The following is a 22,937-nucleotide window of genomic DNA, read 5'->3' on the forward strand; positions in this document are numbered from 1 at the left end:
ATGAAAGGATAGCATATCTTAAGAAAAGTACACAGATCATGAGTGTTCGATGAGTTATTGCAAAACAACTACATCTGAGTAACCTTTGTTACCACCACCCAGTAAAAAAAAAATAGAACATTATCAGCACCCTAGAAGCCCTTGTCATGCCCATGTCGTGCTCCTTCCCAATCCCATTTCCCTCCTCCCCATGTCTCATCTCTGTGTTGCCCTAGGCCAGCACAAAGCCTTATCAAAATGCCAGGCGAATATTCGCTAAACTGAACTAAACCCTTTTGAAATCACTTTGTGATCTCGAACTACACTTTGACTTTCTTGGCCTTGATTTATTCTTCTGCAAAATAGGGACAACATTTTAGGATTTTTAATTGTTCTCAATCCTAATTGTGCATTAGAATGACCTAGGGGAGCTTTTGAAAAAATACCCATCATACTTGGGCACTCCCTGCTGCAAATGAATCCGAATCTCTGAAGATGGGTCCCAGGCAATGGTAGTTTTTAAAAGCTTTCCAATGATTCCAGTGTACAACCAATAGCTCTTGAATCTTACCAATCTCAACCAACACTATCCATTTGAATCTCAGTTCTACTACTGCTGTGGGTTGGCTTGTGTCTTCCCAAAAGCTGTTTTAAGTTCTAACCCCCGCTACCTGTGAACGTGGCCTTATTTAGAAATCGTGTTATTGTAGATGATGAATTGAAGATGAGGTCATTAGGGTAGGCCTCTAATGCAGTCTGACTTTTGACCTTCTAAAAAGGAGAAATTTGGACCTCAAGAGAGAGACACAAGGAGAGCTCCATGTGAAGACTGGAGTTATGCTGCCACAGTCAAGAAACACCAAAGATCATCAACAAACCACCAGAAGCTAGGAGGAAAGCGTGGAAAGGATTCTCCCTCACAGCTCACACAAAGAACCAACTCTGCCAAAATCATGATTTCAAATTGCTAGCCTCCAGAATATGAGACAATACATTTTTTTTTTAAGCCATCTAGTTTGTGATACTTTGTTACAGCAGCCCTGACAAACGAATACAACTATTTACGTACTGGCTAAGGAACACTCTTCATCCATTCCTTCATCTGCAAATCTGGAACCATAATAATAGTACTAATAATTCTATGTGCTGGGTTCCATTCTAAACACTTTACACAGATTATCTCATTCGGTCATCCCAGTATCCCTCTGGTATAGGCACTATGACCACCTCCACTTTCCAGATGAAAAAGCTGTGGAACAGGGAGGTTAAGTCCCTTGCTCAAGGTCACATGGTAACTAAATACGCAAGATAATATATCCTTCACAAGACTATTAGGAAGCCTTCTGACACTGAGGGTGTGGATGTGAAAGCGCTTTGCAATTAGTAAAGCATTTTACTCGTGTTATATAGAATCTCTGCAGATCGAGGACTCTTTTTTTTTTTTTTTTTTGGCCGTCTCTCATTCTCTTCCTACGGGATACTTCCTTCCCTCGGCGGCAAGGGGTCGCTGCGCCGCGCGGGCGCTGACAGGTCTCTCTAGCCCGCTGCGCTGGCTGCTCGTTGGTGCCTATAAATGACGGCTGCCGGCTCACAGAGATAGCAGTCAGCCGCCGCCGGGGCTGGGTCTGGCGTTGGTACTAGAAGTGGGGCTAGACGCGGAGAAGCTGAAACTGGGCCGGGGAGGAGCGCAGCGCCGCGCCGGGGCCGCCAAGAGGGGCGTGCTTCTGCTGGCCCACCCGCGAGTCGCCCCCAGCCCGTGCCGAAGCGTTCTCCCGCCAGGCCGCCTGCCTCCGCCTTCCTCCTCCCTCCATTTACCCGGAATCTCAGCCCGGCGCGTCTGCACCCCGACGCTTCTCTGGGTGGGGAAGCTCCCGGCTGCTTTCCGGCTTCACTTCTTCCTCGCAGCCTGAGCTCCCAGACCCCTCTCTTCTTTTCCTGGACCGGGTCCCAACCCCTCCTGTCCCCTTCCTTTAGCTCAGGCTCCCTTCCCCTTCCTTTAGCCGAGTGCTGGCTCTGCAGTCACTTTCCTTGGCTGAGGGTCTCAGACTTCCCTCCTCCTTGTCCTTGCCTAGGGTCCTACCCATCCTTGTCCCTTTCTCTGTCCTAGGGTGCAGTCTCTTCCTCTCTCCTTTTCCTGGCCTGGAGTTCCAGACCTTTTCCTCTCCTGGAGTCCTTCCTGGGTCCTTGTCTTTCTTCCCCAATTTGGAGTTCTAGATCGAGAACCCAGCTTCTCTCCACCTCCGGGGGACTGCTTCCACAAAAAGACCTCTCTCAAACATGAACGTTTCCTAGAAGCTGCCCCAGTCTCTCTTCCCATCTGCTGACCCCTTGCTACCTATGTCCCAGGTCTTACTCTCACTTTGCTAAGGGTCAAGGCCTACAGGACGAAGGAGGTGGCAGGATGCTTTCGTGGTCTGGCATCTGTGGCCTCTCTCCACCTCGAATCTTCCCTTCGTTGCTCATAGGGGTAGCCTTGGTGGGGCTGCTGCCTGTTCTCAGGAGCCATGGCCTCCAGTCCAGCCCTACTGCCAGCACCATCCGAGGCTCAGAGCCACCACGGGAACGCTCTATTGGAGATGTCACCACCGCCCCACCGGAGCTCGTCCCCGACAGCCGCCCTGTCAACCATTCTGTCACTGAACACAGCATGAAGGCTCGAAAGGCCTTTCCAGTCCTGGGCATCGACTACACACATGTGCGCATACCCTTCGAGATCTCCCTCTGGATCCTGCTGGCCTGCCTCATGAAGATAGGTAAGTTCAGTGTGCTCTAATGCTTCTGCCGCCACCAGATTGGTGAGCTTCTTTCCCCATCCTTACCGCTTGAGGCTGCCCAGGAATAAGGGTCTGGACTCCTCTTGGAAGGTAGGCAGCCTCCATCCTGCCATCTTGGCCCTTCTCAAACTCAAGGTCTGGTGTCTGTGGTTCTCCCAATATTGGAGCCAGCATCGTGCATAAGAAAGAGCAGGGTTACGGCATGGGATACTTCGGATACTAGGTACTTTCAGCAAGGCTTCCAGGCCTGGCAAGTCTCCTCTGGCAGGGCCAGACCCAGAGAGGAGCCAGACATCCAGCTGTGCGTAAGGCAAAGAGGAGTGTCTTTTAGCAAGTGGCACAGTCTGCTCTGTCAACAGCAATCAGTGCAATTACCTACTTCATGGGAGGGTGTTCTAGGATAGAGTATATTTCTACTTGGCCTGTCTAAGGAATTTCAGTGTAGCGGGGCCCTGTGTGCTGGAGACCTATATGTGTGGTGCAACACGAGGGTTTCCCACATTTTCACCTTCCTTTATCCCTGGAATACTATCTGTCAGCTTTGCCTGCCCAGGCTGGTCAGGAGCCTCTGATTCAGTTTCTAGCCCAGGATTGCCATTTCTTACACAGTTTATGGAACAAGGGGTGCTGGAAATTTCCGAAGTCTGTTTTGGAGGTGGAGGGGGTGTGGAGGAGATTGAAGCTTAGTCAGGCCCCAGCTCACCTCTAGGTTAGCACTTGGCTGTGTCTTAAGGTACCATCTGGGTTGGCCAGTCATGTTGGCCTGCCATTCAGCCTAGTGGGAGGGCAGGTAGAGGGGCTCAGGATTTTCTGGTCCGAAGAGGCTTTGAAACAATTTTTTGGGAAGAGACAGAAAAGTTTTTCCCTTCCAGAGGGCTGGTCTCCCTGCTAGACCTGGGCAGTCTGTTCTGCTGGGTGATTGATGGAGCTCACCGGAGCCTGCATAGGTCAGAAGCCCCTGGAAGTGCGTCTAGGGAGGCTTTCAAAGCTGCCTTTGCGTTTTTAGCCCTGGTTAAGCTGTAGAAGGCATGAGGGCCTGAGATTCTGCTGGTTTGGGTTTGGGGACTTTGTGACTCTTGGCAGAAAGCTTTGCAGCCTTCCCAAGGACATGCAGGAGTTGAGTGGCGATGCCAGGCTGATGTGAGCCAGGCTCTGGGACATGCTGCTGGTGGGCAGTCTATTTTGACAGATCCAGGAGCTGGCTTCCTGGTACAGGGCTTGGGTACTGTGACAGTAGCAGGGCCTATACGTGGACCTGGGCCACTGGTACCTATACCCTGATGGCAGTCAGCTTCCTGGAAAAAAATCAAGGATTGGGCAAGGGGAGCCATTTGTACTGATTCAGACAACTACATGACCTTGAACAAGCTGGGGCCTTTCTCGGCAGGTCTCGCCCACCTGTGAAACTGGCAAGAATCTTGAAATTCGAGCCTATCAATTGAGTCGTGAAACCTGTATCTTAATGTGTAGTAGGAAACTGAAGTGATCGCCATGTGTTATTTGCTTGTGTGAGACCTCACAAGCACTGTCTATAAATTGCCCTCTTCTCTCCAGCCCCCTCACCTCCTAAACACACCTGGTATTATTAGGGCATTGGGGGCTGGTGCACACACTGCCGGTCTCAGAGACTTCTGGTGGGACAATAGCGTGACCACAAAGGTCCTACTTGGGGCAGTCAGGAGTTTGTCCCTGCAGGCCTGATATCTTTAGTTTTAATGGGGTCAGATTTGGCCTGCTTTGTCCCCAACAGAACCTGTGTCAAGGACCCTAGGCAGCTGGAGAACAGTGATGGTGCCATGGCAAGAGTATCACTCCAGAAGTTAGGAAACTTGGCTTCTTATTCCACTTCCCTCTGTGACCTTGGGCTAGTCACGCATTTCCAATATTGATCTTTGTGGCCCCTTCTACATCTGTTATTTCTGCCAGTTCACTGACTCGGGTAACTCTGGCAAGTCACTCAGCCTTGGGCCTCAGTTTTCCCATTGTAAAAGGAGACTGGATATGATCTCTGAGGCCTTTGCAGGTCCAAAAGTCTGTGTCTCTGGCTTGGAAGGGCCTTTTACTACCTCTGAAAACAGGAGCCCTAGCATCTGGCCATCCTAGGGAAGAAAGAGAGAAAAGTGACAAAGATGTGAAGGGTTCCTGTTCACGGGGCAAACGTGAAAGCCCATTTTTTCCTTTACCTTTGCAGAGTAGAGTCGAGGTTGGGTAGGGGTTCCATCACTCTGCCACTTATCCTTAGTTTCCTCGTGTATAAAATGGGGGAAATGATAGTATCTGGTCAGAGTGCTGCTGATACGATGACATAAATGAATACAGATAAAGCTGATTTTGTACCCACAGGAAGCACTCAATGAGCGGCAACTGCCCCGTTGGTATTTCAACCACCCAAGGCAAATGCATTTCGACCTTAGCCTCCTACAGTGTTCCTCCGATACAGGAAGATTACAACTCTCACTGCTAGGCTGCCATCCAGTGACTTTCCTTAAGGTTTCAGGGTTTAGGGTATGTCTTACTGGTTGTTCTTCCTTTCACTTAAGCTGCCTCTGGTGCTGGTCCCGGTGGGAGGAGAGCTGGCACCAACTGACTTAGGGGATAGGGTAGAGGGGCTGAGGCCATGCTCCCTCTGCACTATCAGACAGCCAAGGACCTAGAAGTTCATTTTGGGGTTTTGCATGTTCTCTCAGTGCCCCAGCGTGGGTAGGAGCTATGTTGGAGCCCTCATTCTGTCATCTGTGACAGCTGCTCCCTCTGCAAGATACCCCTCCTTTAAGAATAGAAAGTTCTGTGTGCAGTTCTCATTCTTATCCTAATCATTGAGCAGAGCCTCAGGTAGACACTGCCAGAGATGCATGTGGGAGGGGTGGAGCTGGAGCTGAAGTTTTAGAGTAGATGCTTCTCCTGTAACTGATTCAGTGGGTGACATTAGGCAAGTCACTTCCCTTCTTTGGGCCTTTTTTCTCTCTGACAGTCAAGCGTTCTTGCCTCTTCCTTGATGGGGAGGAGCTAGTGGCATGAGGGGGTTGACTGCTGTGAGAACTGAGAATGACCCCAAGCCTCAGGTTAGGTCTATTCCCCACCCCACCCCACATTGTAATTTGGATCTTGCATGAATTCTGCTTTTCCCCAGTTCACCTGGCTCCCAGTCCAGTGCTTGTTCCAAGAGAGAGCCTCACTGTAACCCAGCTCACCACTGACACCCACTGCATTTGTTTCCCCATATCCCTGACCCGGAACTCCTGGCAAGAGGCCTGGGAGTCCATAAAGCAGGTATTCATCTTATCTCCTGACTAGAGGCAAAAAAGCCTTCCTTTGTCCCTTTATATCTTATAGCTTGTTTTGATCTTTGCAAGGTGTATCCTGCCATTTCCTCCTAGAACAAATCTGTGAGTAGGGAAGAATGGGGTCATTATTGTCCACTTCACATATGCATGGATGTCAGACCCAGCAACTGGCTCCCTATAAAAATAAGACTAGGACTTGCCTCTTCCACTTCTCAAAAGGAGAGAGGAACAACTTAAAGGTCACCTTGAAACTGTCTCAAGAAGCCCAGATGGGACTCTCTAAAAGGAAAGAAGTGACCTTTTTCTCTTTGAGAAAACAGCTGACTGACTGCAGGACAGTGGGAGGGGATATTAGCTGAGGCCTAGGAGGAAGGCTTCAGGTAGGACACATGTCTCCAGAAGTGCCAGGGCACTTAGAGGGCCTCAGTTGGTTGCATTGCTTGAACTTCATTAAGCTGAGCACCCACGAGGCTCACCTTTCCTCTTGGCCCCCATCCTGCCCCTCCAGCTCTAGTGGGAAGGAAAGATGTCAGAAAGTCTGAGCTCTGTCTCCACCCCTCGGTACCTGTGTGACCATGGGCCATGCACCTCATTCCTCTGAACCTGACTCTCCTCTCGGTAACATGACACGCCATCTCTGCCTTCTCGGACCCATGTAGAGATTGAATGAGGGAACGCCCAGCATAGTGCCCAGCCCGTTCAGATCCCACCCGCTTTGGGCGGTCTTCCCAGCCCACTGCAGCCCATAGCAGTTGCTTTCACTCCTCTCCCTGAACCCGTCTCCGTTATTGTTTATCCACATCTCTGGCATTAGGCCTAGCCTGTCCTGTGACATCTCTTCTGCTGGGCGTGTGTTTTAATAAGAATTACCACTTATTGAGTATCTACAGAGTAGTGTCAGGCACTTTATAAAAGTGATCTCATTTAATCCCTACTAAAATTGTATGAGATAAAGGCTGTCTGTTTGGTAGATGAGGAAACAGCCCAAAGAGTTTATCTGCTGTGATGCTGAATTGCTGTTTTTCTGTTTGAGTCTCGGCATAGCCTCCTCGAGGGGTGCAGCTACATCTCCTGCCCCTCACATTCCCCTCGGCAGGTGCACATGGCCCTGCGCTGAGTAGCGCCCCGCTCACTGCACCTGTGCTGGGGAATGGTAGGACTCCCTCTAGGGTTGGAGCCCTCTCCCTGCCCCGAGAAAGCTGTAGGGGTTCTGTGCCAGCTTTGGGCCATCCTCTGTCCCTGTGAGTCCACACGGGTGCACTCGAATTCCAAAGTCAGGCTGGGCTTATCCGTCACCTCTGCCTGCCTGCCTGCCATCTCTTTGCTGGTACTCCCTTAGTCTGATTAGTGCTTGTTTTTTCCCTGCTCAGGCAGGAGGGATGACACTTAAAGTGTGGTTTCCTTTAACCAGCAGGGGTAGCTAACCTTCTGATCATGATCTCCTACCTCTGTGCAGGAAGGGTGCTGGGCTGCTTTGGTTACCCTCAGGGCCCAGCAGGATCCCCTCAGAGACAGCCTGTTTGTTGAGAGCAGGTGGCCCAATTTTCTTTAGCCATAAAAGGCACACAGAGTTTAATAGTAATTCTCATTGATACTGTATTTGTTTCCAAAGCACTTGCATATACAGTGTTTAATTCTGATCATCTCAGTGGTCCCATGGGTTAGAATATCAGGTGGTATTGATGTACCTATTTTACATCTAAGCAAACTAAATCTCAGGTTGTGACCTGCCTGAGGTCACTTAGCAAGTAAGTGGCATAGGATACATCCTTGGACTTCTAACCCAAGGCCCCATCTACTCCAGGTCATTGCAAGGATCAACAGGAACCAGAGATCCAGAGCGGGGCTCTGAGGAGAGTAGATAACCGGACACATCCACGTTGGTAACCTCAATGGTTGTCAGGGGGACACCAGTTCCTCCTGCAGGAGAGAAGGGCCGAAAGAGCAGGGTGATCTAGGGTCCAGGTCAGTTCAGGTCTGAGTTCTTAACAGTCCCTCGAACATACCTGTATGTGCGTGGAGGGGACTGTGAGGGCTGACCTCAGCCCTCTCTATGGAGAAGCAAACTTTTGAAATGGAGGGCTTTTCCTTTCCCTTGAAGTGTTGTAGGTCCTCTGGGAGGAGAAAGGAGAGGCAGAGAAGTGAAAATCGTGCTGGATGGGTGAGAGGGGGCAGGTCAAGAGACCTGAGATTTGTCTTAGTTCTTCGCTGCTTAGCTGTATGACCTTAGGCAAGACACAACCTCCCTGAGCCCTTGTTTCCTAATTTCTAATATTTGTGTTAAATATTTGTTCATTATATTAGCTGCCACCTACTAAGCTCCTGTTTCAGAGACCGTGTAAGGTACTTGCACAGTTAGAAAGCATCAGGGTTTAAGCCCAGATCTGTCTGACTTAGGAGCCCACATACTTTTTATCATCATGCTGAGTCCTTTTCAGTTCAGAAGTTTTTTTCCCCCCATAATCATTTTGAACAGGGAAGATTGAAAGGTATTTCAAGCCTTGGCTGCTCTCTGTGGATCATTTCTTGGGTTTGGGGGAAAAACTGTGACTCCCCGCTTACAGGTCCCACTGTGAAGCAAATAGCCCCTTCCCAGAGGTGGCTGGCATTCAGAAACACAGGAGGGGTGGGACACTGCAGCTGAGGGGCCCCAGGCTCCCTTTGGGAATGCCAGGTGGCAGGCCTGCCTCCGTCTCTCCCTACTCTTGTCACCCCCACCTGCCCCCTTTCCTTCCATGGTGGAGAGAAGGCTCACTCAGCATACTCAGGTCCTGGGTTATTCCTGAGTCATCCATTGCCTGTGTGGGCCTCATTTTGCAGCACTCACTCTCCCTGCAAACGTCTGAGTCAGACATGTCTCCCCAAGGTTGTCTGTACACACTGCACTGGGCCAAACCGTCTCTTTAGATGCCGATAAACATCAACTGATACTTCAAGGCAGCCTGTGATTATATGTGGGTATTTTTAATCTTATGGCCTAATCTAATTTTAACCTAAGTTTTGGATTGGGCCTGGATGAGTGGGCTACCCCCCTTCCCTGGGATTATGCTGACTTCATTTTCTTCCCCCTAAATTTCATCCAACGTGCAGGGCCGGTTTTGGGGTCTGTTAGGCCAGACCTGACCCCTGAGTTCTAATGCTGACTTGCTGAAAATCTGGAGTTCCCCAAATTACCCCAGTAAGCTTTTTCCTGAAAAGATGTGTCCTTAGCAGCCCTAAGTGAGGCTCAGAACGAGAAGTCCTGTTCCTTCCCAGGACCCCCTCCTGGGTCCTGGGGAGACACTTACCCCTAAGCTCAGACTGGCCCTTCCACAGTGCTCAGCCTATTTGAGAGCAGGCCACTGAAGATGGAGAGGTGACATCACAGCTGTGTGTCAGGCATAGCTCACCAAAATAATAAATAGCTAACACTTATATAGCACTTGCCTTGTATCAGGCAGACGTCACAAAGGCTACGTCTTTGCACTGGCCAGCCGGGACTGAGAGCAGCTAATTGATTTGTCTGTTTGAGCTGAGGTCGAAGTGGCAGGTCAACTGAAATCAGCCATCGGGCATTTAACTTGTGGCCCATCCAGGAACCAAGAAGAGTGAAACCCCGGCCATGCTCGTGCTCATTAGGCGCTTCCAGTCTGCTTAGGAGAAAGTAGTTGATCCGTGGGCAGGGCTGGGCAGATTCCTGGCAGAAGCAAAGTTCTGAGGAAACAGTCAGTCCCTGAGGACAGGGATGGTTAGGGAAGGCTTCTCAGAGGAGAACTTGAGCTTCTCAGAGGAGAACTGGAACTTGAGCCAGTCTTGAAGGATGGAGAGGAATTAGATAAGCAGGCAGAACAGGGAGAGCTATTCTTAGTACAGATTCCCACATGAATGTAAGCCCCTTGAGGACAGAGCCTTTGTTTTCTTCTCTATGCCTGGCACAGAGTAAGGGCTCCTAAATACTTGGGGAATGAATGAGTGCTTGACCGACTTCCAGGTAGAAATAGGGTCCATGTGAAGCCTTTGGGCACTGAGAAACCAGTTTGACTGCTCAGAGAGGAGGGAGGGCAAAGGTTAGAGAGGCTAGTTGTTGCTAGACTATGCCAGTCAGGGAGTTTAACTGAGCCCAGAAAGTGACACAGTGCTTTAGGCGTCAGCTCATGTGTGAGTGGTGCTGCTGCAGTTGCTTGCCTCCCCTCCCGCTGGACCTCCCCTGGCTGGGCTGGAATGGAGGGTCTTGCCAAGGGCATCCTCTCTGGGCTAGGCGGGGTCTCTGGGAAAGTCTGTGTATGTTTGGCCCGCCCTTGATTTGTGTCAGTAAAAGCAAGATACCAGAGTTGCTTCGGGGAGCTGCTGAGAGCTTTAAGTGAATGAAGCTTTTCTCGAGAAGATTCCTCAAGCCATCAACCACACTGTGACTGAATTAATGAGACCAGTGGCTGTAAACCACACAAGAAGGCAGTCTCGTTAATTTATAGTTGTACCTGGACAGGTTGACTTATGGCTTCTCTTTGTTTTATGTGTGTGTTGGGAGTGAGCTGGGGCCAGAATCTCCTTTCTGTAGCAGATTTATTTTTATAATATGAATAAATAAAACATGTTTCTGGTAAAAAGAAAAAAAAACAAACAAACAAAAATAAACCCCAACAATACAGAAGGGTATTGAGGTACAAAGTAAAAGTGCCCCTCCTCACCTCTCTGACCACACCCACTGTCATATCTCCCAAAAGTTACCACTGTTAACTTTCTTGTGTATCTTTTCAGAAATTCTGTATGCATATATGAGTGTGGGTGTGTGAGGACAGATTTAGTTTTCATAAAGCCATTTATGTAAAGGAAAATTGCTCTAAGCTGGGAATCAGGACCTGGGTCCTAGTCCTAGCTCTGCCTCTTTCTTAACGTATTGACCTATGGTAAGTCATTTTGCCACTTGGGGACTTTCCAGCAGGAAAGGCAGTCATCCTGGGGTGGGAGGCCTGCTCTGGTAAATCCCTTGAAGGAGAATCTCCACAACTGCATCCTTTGGGGGATGGACCACTGCTGTCATGAGCCTTGGCTTGAAAGCACGGAATTCTCAAGTTCGAGATCATGGTCATCTCCAACTCCAGCTTAGGGTTATGAGATTAAATGAATGGGTCTGCAGAGAGCCCGCTTTCTTGCTGGGGAAGTAAGACTACTCAAAAGGCATAAAGCACAGATAGGAAATTGTGTGGCTCAGGCTGGGACACTGAGGGGATCAGAGTGGAGGAGGTACTTGACCCTGGCATGAGTGAGGTTTGCCTGGGGAACTGCAGAACTCCTAGGCAAGGGGAATGAACCCAGTCGGAATGAGTAAGCTGTGTCCTGGGAGAAGAGGAGGTAAAATGACTCTAGAGAAACGCTTCTCTGGATTGGGGTTCAAAGCGGCTGCAGCAGGCTCCTCCTGCCCTGTGTAGGCAGGGAATTTACTGGGTTCCTTCTGCCCTCCCTGGGTCTTCTGGGTTTCCATGGTGAGCCCAGCTCACACCCTAGGAGGTAACTCAGGCCCTTGCCCCTTTTCCTAAAGTGGCTAGGGCCCAAACACACCTCAGAGGTTCTTTTGGAGGGAGCAGACGCAAGGGATTGCCTCTGAAGGGGATAGGCTTTACAGGCGCACTGCCAGGCAGCCGTGATTGGCCTCTGCTGTTTCCTGGACCGAGGGCCCACATCTGCAGCTCTCACCCTGCTCTGGGGAATGAGTGTGGAGGATATTATTCTGCCTCTAGAGAATTAGAAGTAGAAAGAACCTTATTATAGCCTGTGGCCCCAGGGCCCAGAGGGGGAAATGGAGATGTTTTGATCCAGTCTCCTCATTTTCCAGTTGAGGCCCAGAGAAGATGTGGGCCTCACATGAATCAATGGCAGAGAGAGGGCTTTTCCTGTTCTGTTAACTAACCCAGGGTTCTTTAGGCAGTAAGAGCTGGACCAAGAGGAAGGACTGTGATCTTTGGCCTAGATGTTGGTATCTAAGCATTAGTAACTCCCTGGTGGGCCCTTTAAGCCTAAGGATGGGCAGCTTACAGCCGGAGTGTCTCTTCCTGGCAGGGAAACCCTTTGGCCTTGGCCACACAGGTCCTTGCAGGAGAACCAAGTGCAAGGCTTGGGACCTCTGAGCCAGCCTAGAGGCTTCTTCTCTCACCCATCAAATTCCTCAGGCCTTTGTACTCTATCACAAGCCAGTGTTGAGCCTGGGTGCTGTGCTTTTTATAGCATCTCTGCCATCACACCAGGGAATGAGATCTTCTCCTAGGTCCTGGGCTAGGACCCATAGGAATCTGGGTGCCCTGTTCCAGGTAGGCAGGATGCCAGCATGAGGCGGAGCCAGCTCACCTAACTGAGGACAGCCCCAGACTCAAGTTACAGCTCAGTAGGAGAGGGGAGCAAGCACCCTACCCAGCCCTTCCAGCCTGCCTTACTGGTGGAACTAGCAGAGATGCACAGGAACTGCTCTTAAGGACCTCAGGGACTGGTCTGTCTGAGAAATGCAGTATAGATGCAGGAGTCAGGCAGTAGAAAGTGGGTATAATTCGAGGTACAGTTGGAATTCTATAAGAGTTTAGAGGAGGCGAAAAGATCTTTTCACCTGGGAGGATCAAGAAGGGGGAGGCTTTGTGGAGGTTACCATTGAGCTAGGCCTTGAAGGGTAGGTAGGATTTAGATGAGATGCATGAGTGAAACAGGTCTCACTGGGCACAGCCAGAAGCTTCTACTTGGGGCAGGACCTTTGAATTGCACAGGAGTGTCCCAGAGTAAGTTAGTTCCCTTTGGAAACATGGTGGTTAGGAACATAGGCTTTGCAACTCAACAAACCTGGTTTCAGAGCTTTGTAGCACCATGACTTTGGGCAAGTTACTTCTCTTTGAGTCTGATCATTCACAACATGGGGTAACAATTGACAGGGATGTTGGGAAGATTCCAGGAGAGTACCCTTGTAAGATGGGTGGCGTAGAGTCTGGCACATTCTGAACACACAATAAGTGGTGGCACTTAGGAGTCCCTCTAGGATCCAGGAGGGAGAGAAATACTGGCTTGTTTTTCCACTGACTTCTGAATCTCCCAGCAACTGAATAATCACTCAGCAAGACATACTAATGCCCTACTGTGTGTCCAGTGCTGTGCTAAGCACAGGGGTGTGGTGGCTATAGATAAATACTATTTCTTCTCCTTTTAGTGAATACACACCTAAGGTAGGCAGAGCACTTTCCAGCATGCATCAGGAAACGTTTTACAAATGAGGAAACAGGCCCAGAGAAGTTAGGTGACTTGTCTAGGGTCATAGGGCCTGACTGGCACAGCTGAAGCCAGATCCAGGGCTTCCCATTCCAAGTCCTGTGCTATTTCTCTCACTTAACAGTCATTTCACCACCTAGCTGGAGTAGCAAGACTTATCACTTGAAACATTTAATGAGCAAAGCACGATTTTGTATAACAACTTGAAGTGTAGCTATAAAAGCACTAAATTTTGCAGAACAGATGATGGTTTTAAAATAGACCCAGCTATGATGAGGTACCAGGTGAGCTGTGCCAGTGTTAAGGGCAGAAGGTTCTGCCACTTTGTAACTGTACCACCCAGTCTGAGACTCAGTTTCTCTATTCAAATGGAGTGATATCTTTAAAGCCCTAAGCACATCGTAAGTGCTCAGAAATGAGAGTTGACCTATCCCGGTAGCATTAAAGGAAGAGAAGATGAGAGTGGAGCCTAGCAATGGAGGATGATTTTAGGTATGTGGGCTGGAGGACATTGGCGTAGGGCTGAATGTCACCAGGACTGATGAGACCATGAGCTGAAGTGTCTGAGTTTGGTCGTTAGTTGGGAGAGGGGGAGACATACACTCAGCAAACACTGATTTCATGCCTGATAAATTCTGTGCTAAAGGTGGAAAGATGAATAAATATAATCCCAACCTTATGGGGAAAGGCTGACATGTAAACAGGCACTTAGGATTTGCTGTGAAGTGCCACAGCAGGGGTCCACAGAGCTGTGGGTACATGGGAGGAGTTGGATTGGGGGCAGATCAGGGCAGGCTCCCTAGAGCTTTAAGCTGAGGCTTGACGTTTAAGCAGGAGTTTGCTGGGCTTGCATGGAGGGAGGAACTGGAGAAAGGCACGAAGATGTGAATAATGCAAAGCTATAGATAATGCAGAGCCACTGACCTTTGCTTCTGAAGCCCATTGGGGCATTCTTCACCCCCTCCACTTCACTTCTAGGCATACTTTATCTACCTGCCTGGCTGGGCAGAGAAGCTGAGCCTCTCTGGGGACAGTGAGCCCCAGGGATGAGTGTCACCATAGGTAGGCAGTAAGGAGGGAGCTACTGTTGATTGAGACCTACCTAGAGTCTGGCCTTGTGCTGAGGGCTCTACAACTCATCATTGTCTGAGTGTCACGACAACCCTGAGGGTGTAAGTGGTGGTATCTGCCTCCATCCAGCTTACAGCTATCTCTGGAAGGTAAAGCGGAATAATTAAGTGCATGATGATTGCTGTGCCACCGAGTCAAAGTCCAGAAGGACTTCAGGAAGGGGAGAAGTATGGCTGGAATGAGCAGGGAGCAGAGGCCTTGGTGTAGGTGTTGTCACAAGACCCTCATACGAGGAGGGGAAGTGGGGAATCAGGTGAGGGCCATAACGCCAGCTGAGGCTCTGAGCAGTGGGTGTGAGCGGCACCTGAGAGGAGGCCCAGCCAGCTGGGGTTTGGGTCTGGGCTGGGAGTCTGTGAGAAATAAAATTGGGTAGGTGGGCTTGGCTGTATTCCTGAGCATCTAGAACTCCTGCCAGAGGATGTGGACTTGGCCAGAGCCTCTCTGGTTGGTGGAAAGCATGGCTCCGTAGATCGAATGCTTGCCCCTTCATTTCATTTCTATTTCTGCTCTCCCTTGTCCTAGCCACAAGCATCTCTAACCCGGGTGACTCCAGTGGCCTCCTGAATGGTCTCCTAGGTCCACTCCCCTCTGCCTGTAATCAGCTCTCTAAAAAGTAGCCAGAGGGGACATTTAGAGATGTATACCAGCACTAGGTGCTCCTCTGCTAAAAACTTTTCCATTGCTTCCTGGTGAACTTGGGCAAAATCCAGGGGAGCCATGCCTTACATCTCTCTCGACTCGACTCCCTGCCGCTCTTTCTCCTACGCCACTCACGTTAGCCTTCCTGGGTTCCCCAAACACACCGAGCCTTGCCAGGCCTGATTCTCCATGTGGCCAATGTGCTTACTGTTCCCAGCCTAGAGGACTGCCCGTGCATCGCTGGCTCCTCATTCAGGCCCTGGATGGAGCACTGCCTCTCCAGAGAGGGCTCCCTGGCCACCCAGCTTAATGTGTAGCACACCGCCCCCCAGGCCCCCAGCCCATGTCGGACACTATTCTGGGTGCTAAGGACACAGCCAGGAGCAAGACAGAGAGGCTCCTGATGTCAGGAACCCACATAGCGGTGTGGGGTGTGGGAGAGTGGATACAGCAATGTCTGGCAGCAGTAAGTGTCTGAAGAGAACTAGTGGGAGAGACGCACTACTTTGGGTGGTCGGTGAAGTCCTCTCTAAGGAGATGGCTTTTGAGCTGAGCAAATGACAAGAAGGATCCGCCTTTCGGAGACTGGGGACCTAAGGAGGACGTGTTCGAGGAAACTGGAGTGGGGTAGAGAGGGAGGTGCGGTGTGAGAATACAAAGGAAGGCGAGGGCCAGATCACACTGGGCCTGTGGGCCGTGGGTTAGGCACTGGATTGGGTTCTAGGTGCTGTGGGTGCCATTGCAGGCCTTGAGCAGGGCAACGCGGTCTGACCTGGGGAGGGATGTGCAGAGCAGCCTGGGAGTCAGAGGTGGAGAGCTGGCTCTGGCTTTGGGCTGGTCACAGTGAGCCGAGTAAAGCAGGAAGCGTGGTTGTGGCCTACGGCTACTTGCCTGGGTCTGTGAGAACATCAAGAGGGAAGCTTCCAAACAGGCCCCTCCAGCCAGGCCAGAGTGGGGCAGAAGCTCTGGCCTGGGGTAGCCATTCCCAGGGAGGGGAGAACAGGGAGTAGGAGCAGAGCAGGAGCAGATGAGGGCACATGGGGAAGGGAGGGGCTGACTGGGTGCCAGGCTCTGCTGGACTCTTGCTCCCTCTGCCCAGCTCCAGCACCCGCAGGCAGGCAGTCACCAGACCTGTCATGTGGGAGGTGTGGCACCACCGAGCACCAGGGCCCTGACATGCCCGTTCCGGCTGAACCCTAGGGTCCCATGTGGCCTGGGGAGTTGTCAGGCTCGGAATGGGGAGACCTTAAATCAGAGAATCAGACTTTGTTGTTGGGAGGGATCCTAGAGAGTGTGAGAAGCCAGGAGATGTAAGGGAGCAGAGGAGGGAGTTGAGGATCAAAGGCCTGGACTTGAATCCTGGCTCTTGCACCTGATGTGCAGAGTTGTGGTGGTTCAGCCACAGTGCTGTGGAGAGCACCTAGCAGTAAGGGCTGGTAAATGTTGGGTGAACAATGACAGAGCCTGGCCCCACCCCGTCATCTCACAGAGGGGGAAGAAGAAGGCCTGAGCGGAAATGAGTTGCCCACAGGCCACAGTGGGCGGTGGCAGAGCTGGGGGTTAGTTCAGGTCTCCCAAACCCTGGTCCACATCTCTTTTGTGATGGTATAAGTGATCTTTCTTTCCTGCACATTTCCCTCTGGAACAGTCCCCTGTTCCTTCTGCAGAGGTGAGGTGGCTGCCCCTGGGTGTCCCACCTTCTCTTCAGCTCACCTCCGAGCACCTACTATGTGTCGGTGCAGCCGTGTGGGAGGAGATTCCCTCCTTTGCGGTACTGACAGTTTTGTGTGGGAGATAGACATGTAAACAGCTAAAATACAAGGCAGGTTGAAGCGACACGGGGAGGCAGCACGATGTAGCGTGGGCCCCGGTGGCAGACGGCGCTCGGTTCTGGCACTGCCTCTTAGAATGCAGTGGCGACAAGGCCCGAACCTACTTTGGGACAGATCAGGAAGGCCTCTGATTCAGTGCAGACAAGCGTGGATCCTTTTCTGTAGTGGCAGGAACTGCAGAGGTTTTGTGGGGAGGTGTAACCATAACTGGCCTGTGTTTAGGATGAAGGCTCTCCTGGCAGGTGGAGAATGGACTAGATTAAGTTTTTCCTGGTGGTCTTGGCTCTGGGAATTTTCCGCCTCCTCTCTCCATCGATAATTATCCTTCCTAAGAAACTGGTCAGATGGGAAACTGCAGGAAATGGTTTGGGACAAGGATTGTGTAGGAGTTGGAGGGAGAGTGGAAAGGATATAGCAGGGAGGGAACACATGCCAAGCAGCAGGAGGTGGCTCGCTTTGTAGGGGGAGGGAGGACAGCCTTGGGCAGGCTGGGAATTTAAAGCAGAGTGTGGGTAGATCCAGGAAAGCCAAGTTCCTCAAAGCTCCTCTGCTGCTGATCCCTGGTGGGTGAGAGGGGTAGGGTTGACGAGCAGTGTCCAGCTTTTCTGAGTCAACAGGGGCTGGGGTCCTATGGGAAAGTGTGAGGCAGTGTTGCTCAGTGGCCGGAGCACTGGGCCAGATGTCAGAGCCACGCCCAGGCCCAGCTCTGCTGCTCAGCTATCCTTCTACATCTGAAATTATATTATTGTGGGCCAGGACCCATTCTGGAAAGTGAGTGTGCAGCGGGCACCCTCTCCTAGTACAGAGCACTTCTCCCATTCCAGCTGTAGTGGGCCCAAAACTTTAGTTGTGGGCGGGGCCTCTGTTCCCATTTGGCCTTGCCAGTTAAACAGCAGCTGTGAAGTGCACTGAAGCTTCCGGGGAGCCAGGCTCCATGTGACTGAACTACAACGACCAGTGGTTAGCAGTGAGGAGCAAATGGGTCCCCACATTTGAATCAGTGGTGAGGTTGCCTGTGTAGGTGCCCGGATGTCAGGGACGGTCCGGAGTCAGTATAGCCTAGTGGCTTAAGGTCATCAGAGTCCAACACACCTGGCTTTGAATCCCAGCCTCACTACCTGCCAGCTGTATGACCTTAGGCTGTATACCTGACCTGTGCACATCATTTTTCTGGAGAGAATTTTCCCCTGCATTTTTTAAAACCCTTTTTCCCTCTATTTAATAGAGAAATAACATATGTACATACATATGGTGGGGTGCACTAATCTTAAGATGTGCCCATCAACGATTATTTACAAGTGTTTGCGTCCATGTTAACAACCACCAGATCCAGATAAATAGAAGACATCTATGTACCCACTTAAAGTCCCCTCCTGCCCTTCCCAGTCTATACCCCCCACTCCCCTGAGGAAACCACTATTCTGACTTCTGTCATCATCAGATGGTTGTACCTATTCTTGAACTTCACATTACTGGAATCAGACAACAGGTGTTGGTGCTCTTTTGTGTCTGGCTTCTTTTGCTCAGTGTCTCTGTGAGGTTCCTCTTTGCTGAATGTCCCAGAGGTGTGTTCTTTCTATTGCTGTGTAACATTGCCTTGTGGAAATATGCCACTGTTGGGTCATTCTTCTGTTGATGGGCATTTGGGTTTTGTTTGTTTGGGTTTTTTTTTGACAATTGCAGATAAAGCTTCTATGAACATTCTCATACTCCATAGGATTTTTGTGAAAATTAAGTGAGATAATCTATTACAGTAAAGTGTTTAATGCTGTTTTGACTTAGAGCAGGTGCTCAAAAAATTTTCCTCCTAGATTTTCTTTTTGTTCATGAAAAGGAAAAAAATTTCAAACACTACATAAGTCTATGAAGAGAAAAACACAAGTCATATCCCTTTTGCTCCCTTGTTTCTTGTTCAGTATTTCTGCCTGGACCTTTCCCTGCAGTTGTGTGAAGTTCTTTTTCATAAAAATAGTTTAATAATAACATACTATCCATACTCTTTTGTAACTTACTATTTTTAGTAAATCTGATCATTTAAAAGAGTCCCCTTTTCTGCATTGAAGGAGCAGCTCGAGAGGGACAGGCTGGAATGAGCTCCTGACCCAGTCCCTTGGGGCCTTCTTCCCTGGCAGGGCCACTCAGGCCTCCCTTTCCGTGGAACCCAGAGTTTGGCTTCTGGAGCCCTAGGTGCAAGTTTGGCTCTGTCGCACCCCATCTGGGTATGTTTTTGGCTTAAATGCCTTGAGCTTTGGTTTTTTCTTCTTTAACATAGAACCCACACCTACCTCCGAGGGATGCCACGGAGTTTAAATGAGATAAATTATCTCAAAGCAAAGTGGGAAGTGAGGCATGTGTTCTTGTTGTATAAAATCGTGGGCTGTCAGAGCTAGAGGAGGCTTCTGAGAAGCTAACCCGACTCATTGTCTTACACATGAGGAAACCGGGGCCCAGGGAAGGCCACAGAGCCAGCAAGTGATGGAACCAGAACTGAATCAATGGAGTATCCCAACCTCCCGCCCTCACCTCAGGTCCCAGCCTCTGGGCCAGAACTTGACTCTCAGTGGCCCACTTCTTATCTGCAGGAACTCCCTGATAGAGAGGAAGGGCAAATCAGAAAATTTCCCAGTCCCAGTCTTCCCCCAGTTCCTGGCCGAGGTCACAGGGATGACTGGAACCTCCAGGTAGTGATCTTTGCCCACCAGCCTTTGGTCCAAGAGGGCAGGGAAGGAGGAAGGTGGGGCAGAGGAGTGGGGCTTGGATGAGGAGGGGCATGCTGCCCTAGACTAGGCCACAGCACCTTCCCTGTCCTAACTATACCTTCAAACCTGGGCCTCTGTCAGTCCCCCAGCTCCACGGAGCACCCTCCCTCTCCCTAAGAAGCCAGACTAACACCGCTGCTCTCTGTCCTCTCAGATAGATGATGGTCTAGATTTGAGCAGTCTCTTAGACTTCTGGCTCAGTGTTCAGATCTCATAGCTTCTGTAAGAGGATAGAGAGGGGTCCCCCAGGCCTGTAAGATTATGACTTAGGCTAGGTGAAAAATCTGGAAACCAAAGCCTGACTGGTATGGGCTGGAGCCCGTGCCTCACGCACCCAGCTCCTCCCCAAGAACAGTTTGGCGTAATAAGGTTTGCACAGTCCTGGCCCAGGTGGGCCCCACTCTCCCCTGTGTTTAACCACCGCACGCAGTACCAGGCACGTTGCGGTGGAAATATCTCCGACTGCTCTGGTTTCCGCCTCTCCTGGAGCTGCAGCTCATTGTGAAAGCGCCTGCGGCAATGATATCAGGGAGCCGAGCAGGGCCCGCCTGGGAGTGCCCTGTTGGTTCAGGGTGGGATTTGGGAGCGGCTCTGAGCCCTGGTATCTGCTTTCAGGTGAGATTATGGAGTGACACACATTCTAGTGGCAGCGAATGGTGATGTCGCAGAAGTCCAGCACCAGGAATAGGAAGCACTGCCACCTCACGATGGAGCGCTTGCTTTGCACTGAGCCGTTGTGGGCCTTCTGCCTTCACCATCTCAGGCGGGCCTCACCTGACCCTATGAGGTGGACGGAGGTGTCCCCATTTTATAATGAGGCCCCCAAGGTCTGGAGAGGTTAACTAGCTTACCCATGGTTGCATGTACAAGAAAGTGGTGGAACTGAGCGACCTTGAATCCTAGGAAGTTAGAATTTAAGAGCCATCTTTCATATGGCTGAGCAAACCCGAGGTACAGAGTTAGGGCAGTATAGGGAATGGCTTTAAAGGACAGTGTTCATTCCATTCCATTGATAACAACAATAGTTGTTACCACACTAAGGCCCCCCAGCCCACTCCTTTGAACATTTCGAGACAGTTCTAGTTAGGTCCATTCACTGGAGAATTGAGGAAAGAGTTATCCAGTTCATTTACTCTGTGGCTAAGATGGTTAAGAAATGCCCTAGACCAGAGCTGCGGACCAGTACCAGTTCATGGCGTGTTAGGAACCGGGCCGCAGAGCAGGAAGTAAGTGGAGGGCGAGCAAGCGAAGCTTCATTTGTATTTGCAACTGCTCCCCAGCACTGGCATCACCGCCTCAGCTCTACCTCAGATCATCAGGCATTAGATTCTCATAGGAGTGCTGGTCCCTGGTGCCAAAAAGGTTGGGGACCACTGCTCCAGAGGATGAGCACTTGTCAGTTCCAGGTCAGCTAGATGGCTTGGGCAAGTAACCTAGCCTCTCTGAGCCTCAGCTTCCTCATCTGCGATGAGGGTATGGTAGTGCTCCTCACTGGGTAGTTGTCAGGGGTAAAGAGCCCTCAGGGAGTGCTGTTATCATCAAAATCCCTGTCTCATGAGGAAGCTGGGCAACTGAGCAGACTAGAACCAGGGCTCCAGCCTGAGTCAAAGGCCGTTTTTGTCCTGCCCAGCAGTGGCTGCTTCTCCTGTTCCTCCCTCTACCACAAACATCACAAGCATCACTGCAGGGTCTTGCCCAGGCAGAAGCAGGTGCTGACGGATGCTTTCCTTACAGGACAGGGACTTCTATGGGTGGGCTGGTGGCAGGCAAACCATGCTTAGCTCATCACTGATGGGCTCCCAGCCTCCAGCCAGTCTCTCACACGTAGCCCATCTGAGCCAGATTTCGGAATCTGTGCCCTGAGGATGAGGGCGGCAGCAGGAAGCAGTTACAGGTTGTTTCGTATCAAGCATCCTGGCGTGAGGGCAGAGTTTGGCCTCTGAGATCAGGCAGTCTTGGGATCAAGTACCAGTTTTGTTGCATACTGGCTCTGTGCCGTTTGGGCAAGTTCTTTAAGCCCTGAGCCACAGGGCATATTGGTTTTGCTAAAGGTCTTCGAGGGAACCAGAGGTTTAGAGTGAGTGGGTGGCTCACCCCCAAGATCACACAGCAAGCAAGTGACAGTTTGAAGTGAAGCGGGGCTCCTCTTCCCAGCTCAGCAGGACAGAAAGCCAGGGCTCAAAGCGGAGGAAGCATGTTGGGCAGAAAGACCAGCTGTAGGGCCTTAGATAAGTCCCTTCACCTCTCTGCCTCAGTTTCCGCAGCTACATAATGAGAACGATGATACCTACATCAGAATCTCTAGGAGAATCATGCAGTTAAGGTGTACAAAATATCACAGTGAAGTGCTTGATAAAAGGTACTTTAAACAAAGGTGGGAATAGATGAGAGGTGGTACTGTGTTCTAGGCAAGGACTGGCTTTGGAGTACGAATCCTGGGTGTGAATCCCGGCTCTGCTACCATCTTGCTGTGTGACCTCAGCCAAGTCCCTGCCCCTGTCTGGGCTTTATTCTTTGCATCTGTGAAGGGGTTGGATTGGAATGCTCTCAGAAAGCCCTGCCTCTTCTAACCTCCTGGGGCTTCTTGCTGTCTCTCTTCTCCCCCAGAAGAGGCCTGACTGCCTTTTGCTGTCCCCTGGAGTCCTGGGCCCTCCTGGTGCCAGGACCAAGGCCTGCAGCCAGCCGTGTCCTCATCTTTTCTCTGCAGTGTCCTCTAAAGGGCAGCCTCCTCTGAGCATGCTCAGCTCTCCCATCTACTCAGTACATCTTCTGGCTCCTAGAGGCCTGAGATGACAAACCATCCCCAGTGGGTAGGAAGAGGAGGCAGGGAGAGAGGCCCTTCCTTCTGTGTGCCCTGTGTCCCCCTTCTTCATGATGCTCAGCCAACTGGGCTGTTTTCAGGAGACGTGAGGGAGATTTTCAGGGCATCCCTTGGAGATGGATGCCTCAGGCACCTGCTTAGGGGGAAGCTCTGGCCTCCCCACCCTGTCAGTCAGTCTGGGGGACCTGCGGCTCAGGTTTCAGGGAACCTGCATCTGCATAGCTCAGCCACAGCCACAGTTCTTGTGACCTGCACTCAGTATCCTGGAAGGAAGTTTTGCAAATTTTATAGGGGAGAAGCAGGCTTGGGGGGGACGAAGGGGCTCCAGAGGGCTTTGGCCTCCTCTCAGCCTCCTTTCCCCTCAGCCTCCCTCAGCACCTCTAGAGACTCCTGTCAGCCAAGACTGAGCCTAGAACCAATGACAGGGACAGGGTGCCAAGCTCTGCTTCAGAGGGGCTGCCTCAGACTGTTGTTCAGTCTCCTGATTCTGGCTGCTT

The 22,937-nt window shown here is 50.9% G+C and overlaps 1 protein-coding gene across 1 annotated transcript in view; it reads left to right on the top strand.

The window, feature by feature from the left end:
* Window positions 1-1,553: 1,553 nt before the first annotated feature.
* Window positions 1,554-22,937, top strand: part of SLC9A1 (solute carrier family 9 member A1) — a 46,927-nt gene continuing 25,543 nt past the window's right edge. The window contains exon 1 of the mRNA XM_006924373.3: window positions 1,554-2,732. Within this exon, the coding sequence (XP_006924435.1) occupies window positions 2,381-2,732 (352 nt within the window). The 5' untranslated portion in view covers window positions 1,554-2,380. The remainder of the gene's footprint in view (window positions 2,733-22,937) is intronic.

The sequence above is a fragment of the Pteropus alecto genome, unplaced genomic scaffold (assembly GCF_000325575.1).
Source record: "Pteropus alecto unplaced genomic scaffold, ASM32557v1 scaffold39, whole genome shotgun sequence".
Lineage (NCBI taxonomy): Eukaryota > Metazoa > Chordata > Mammalia > Chiroptera > Pteropodidae > Pteropus > Pteropus alecto.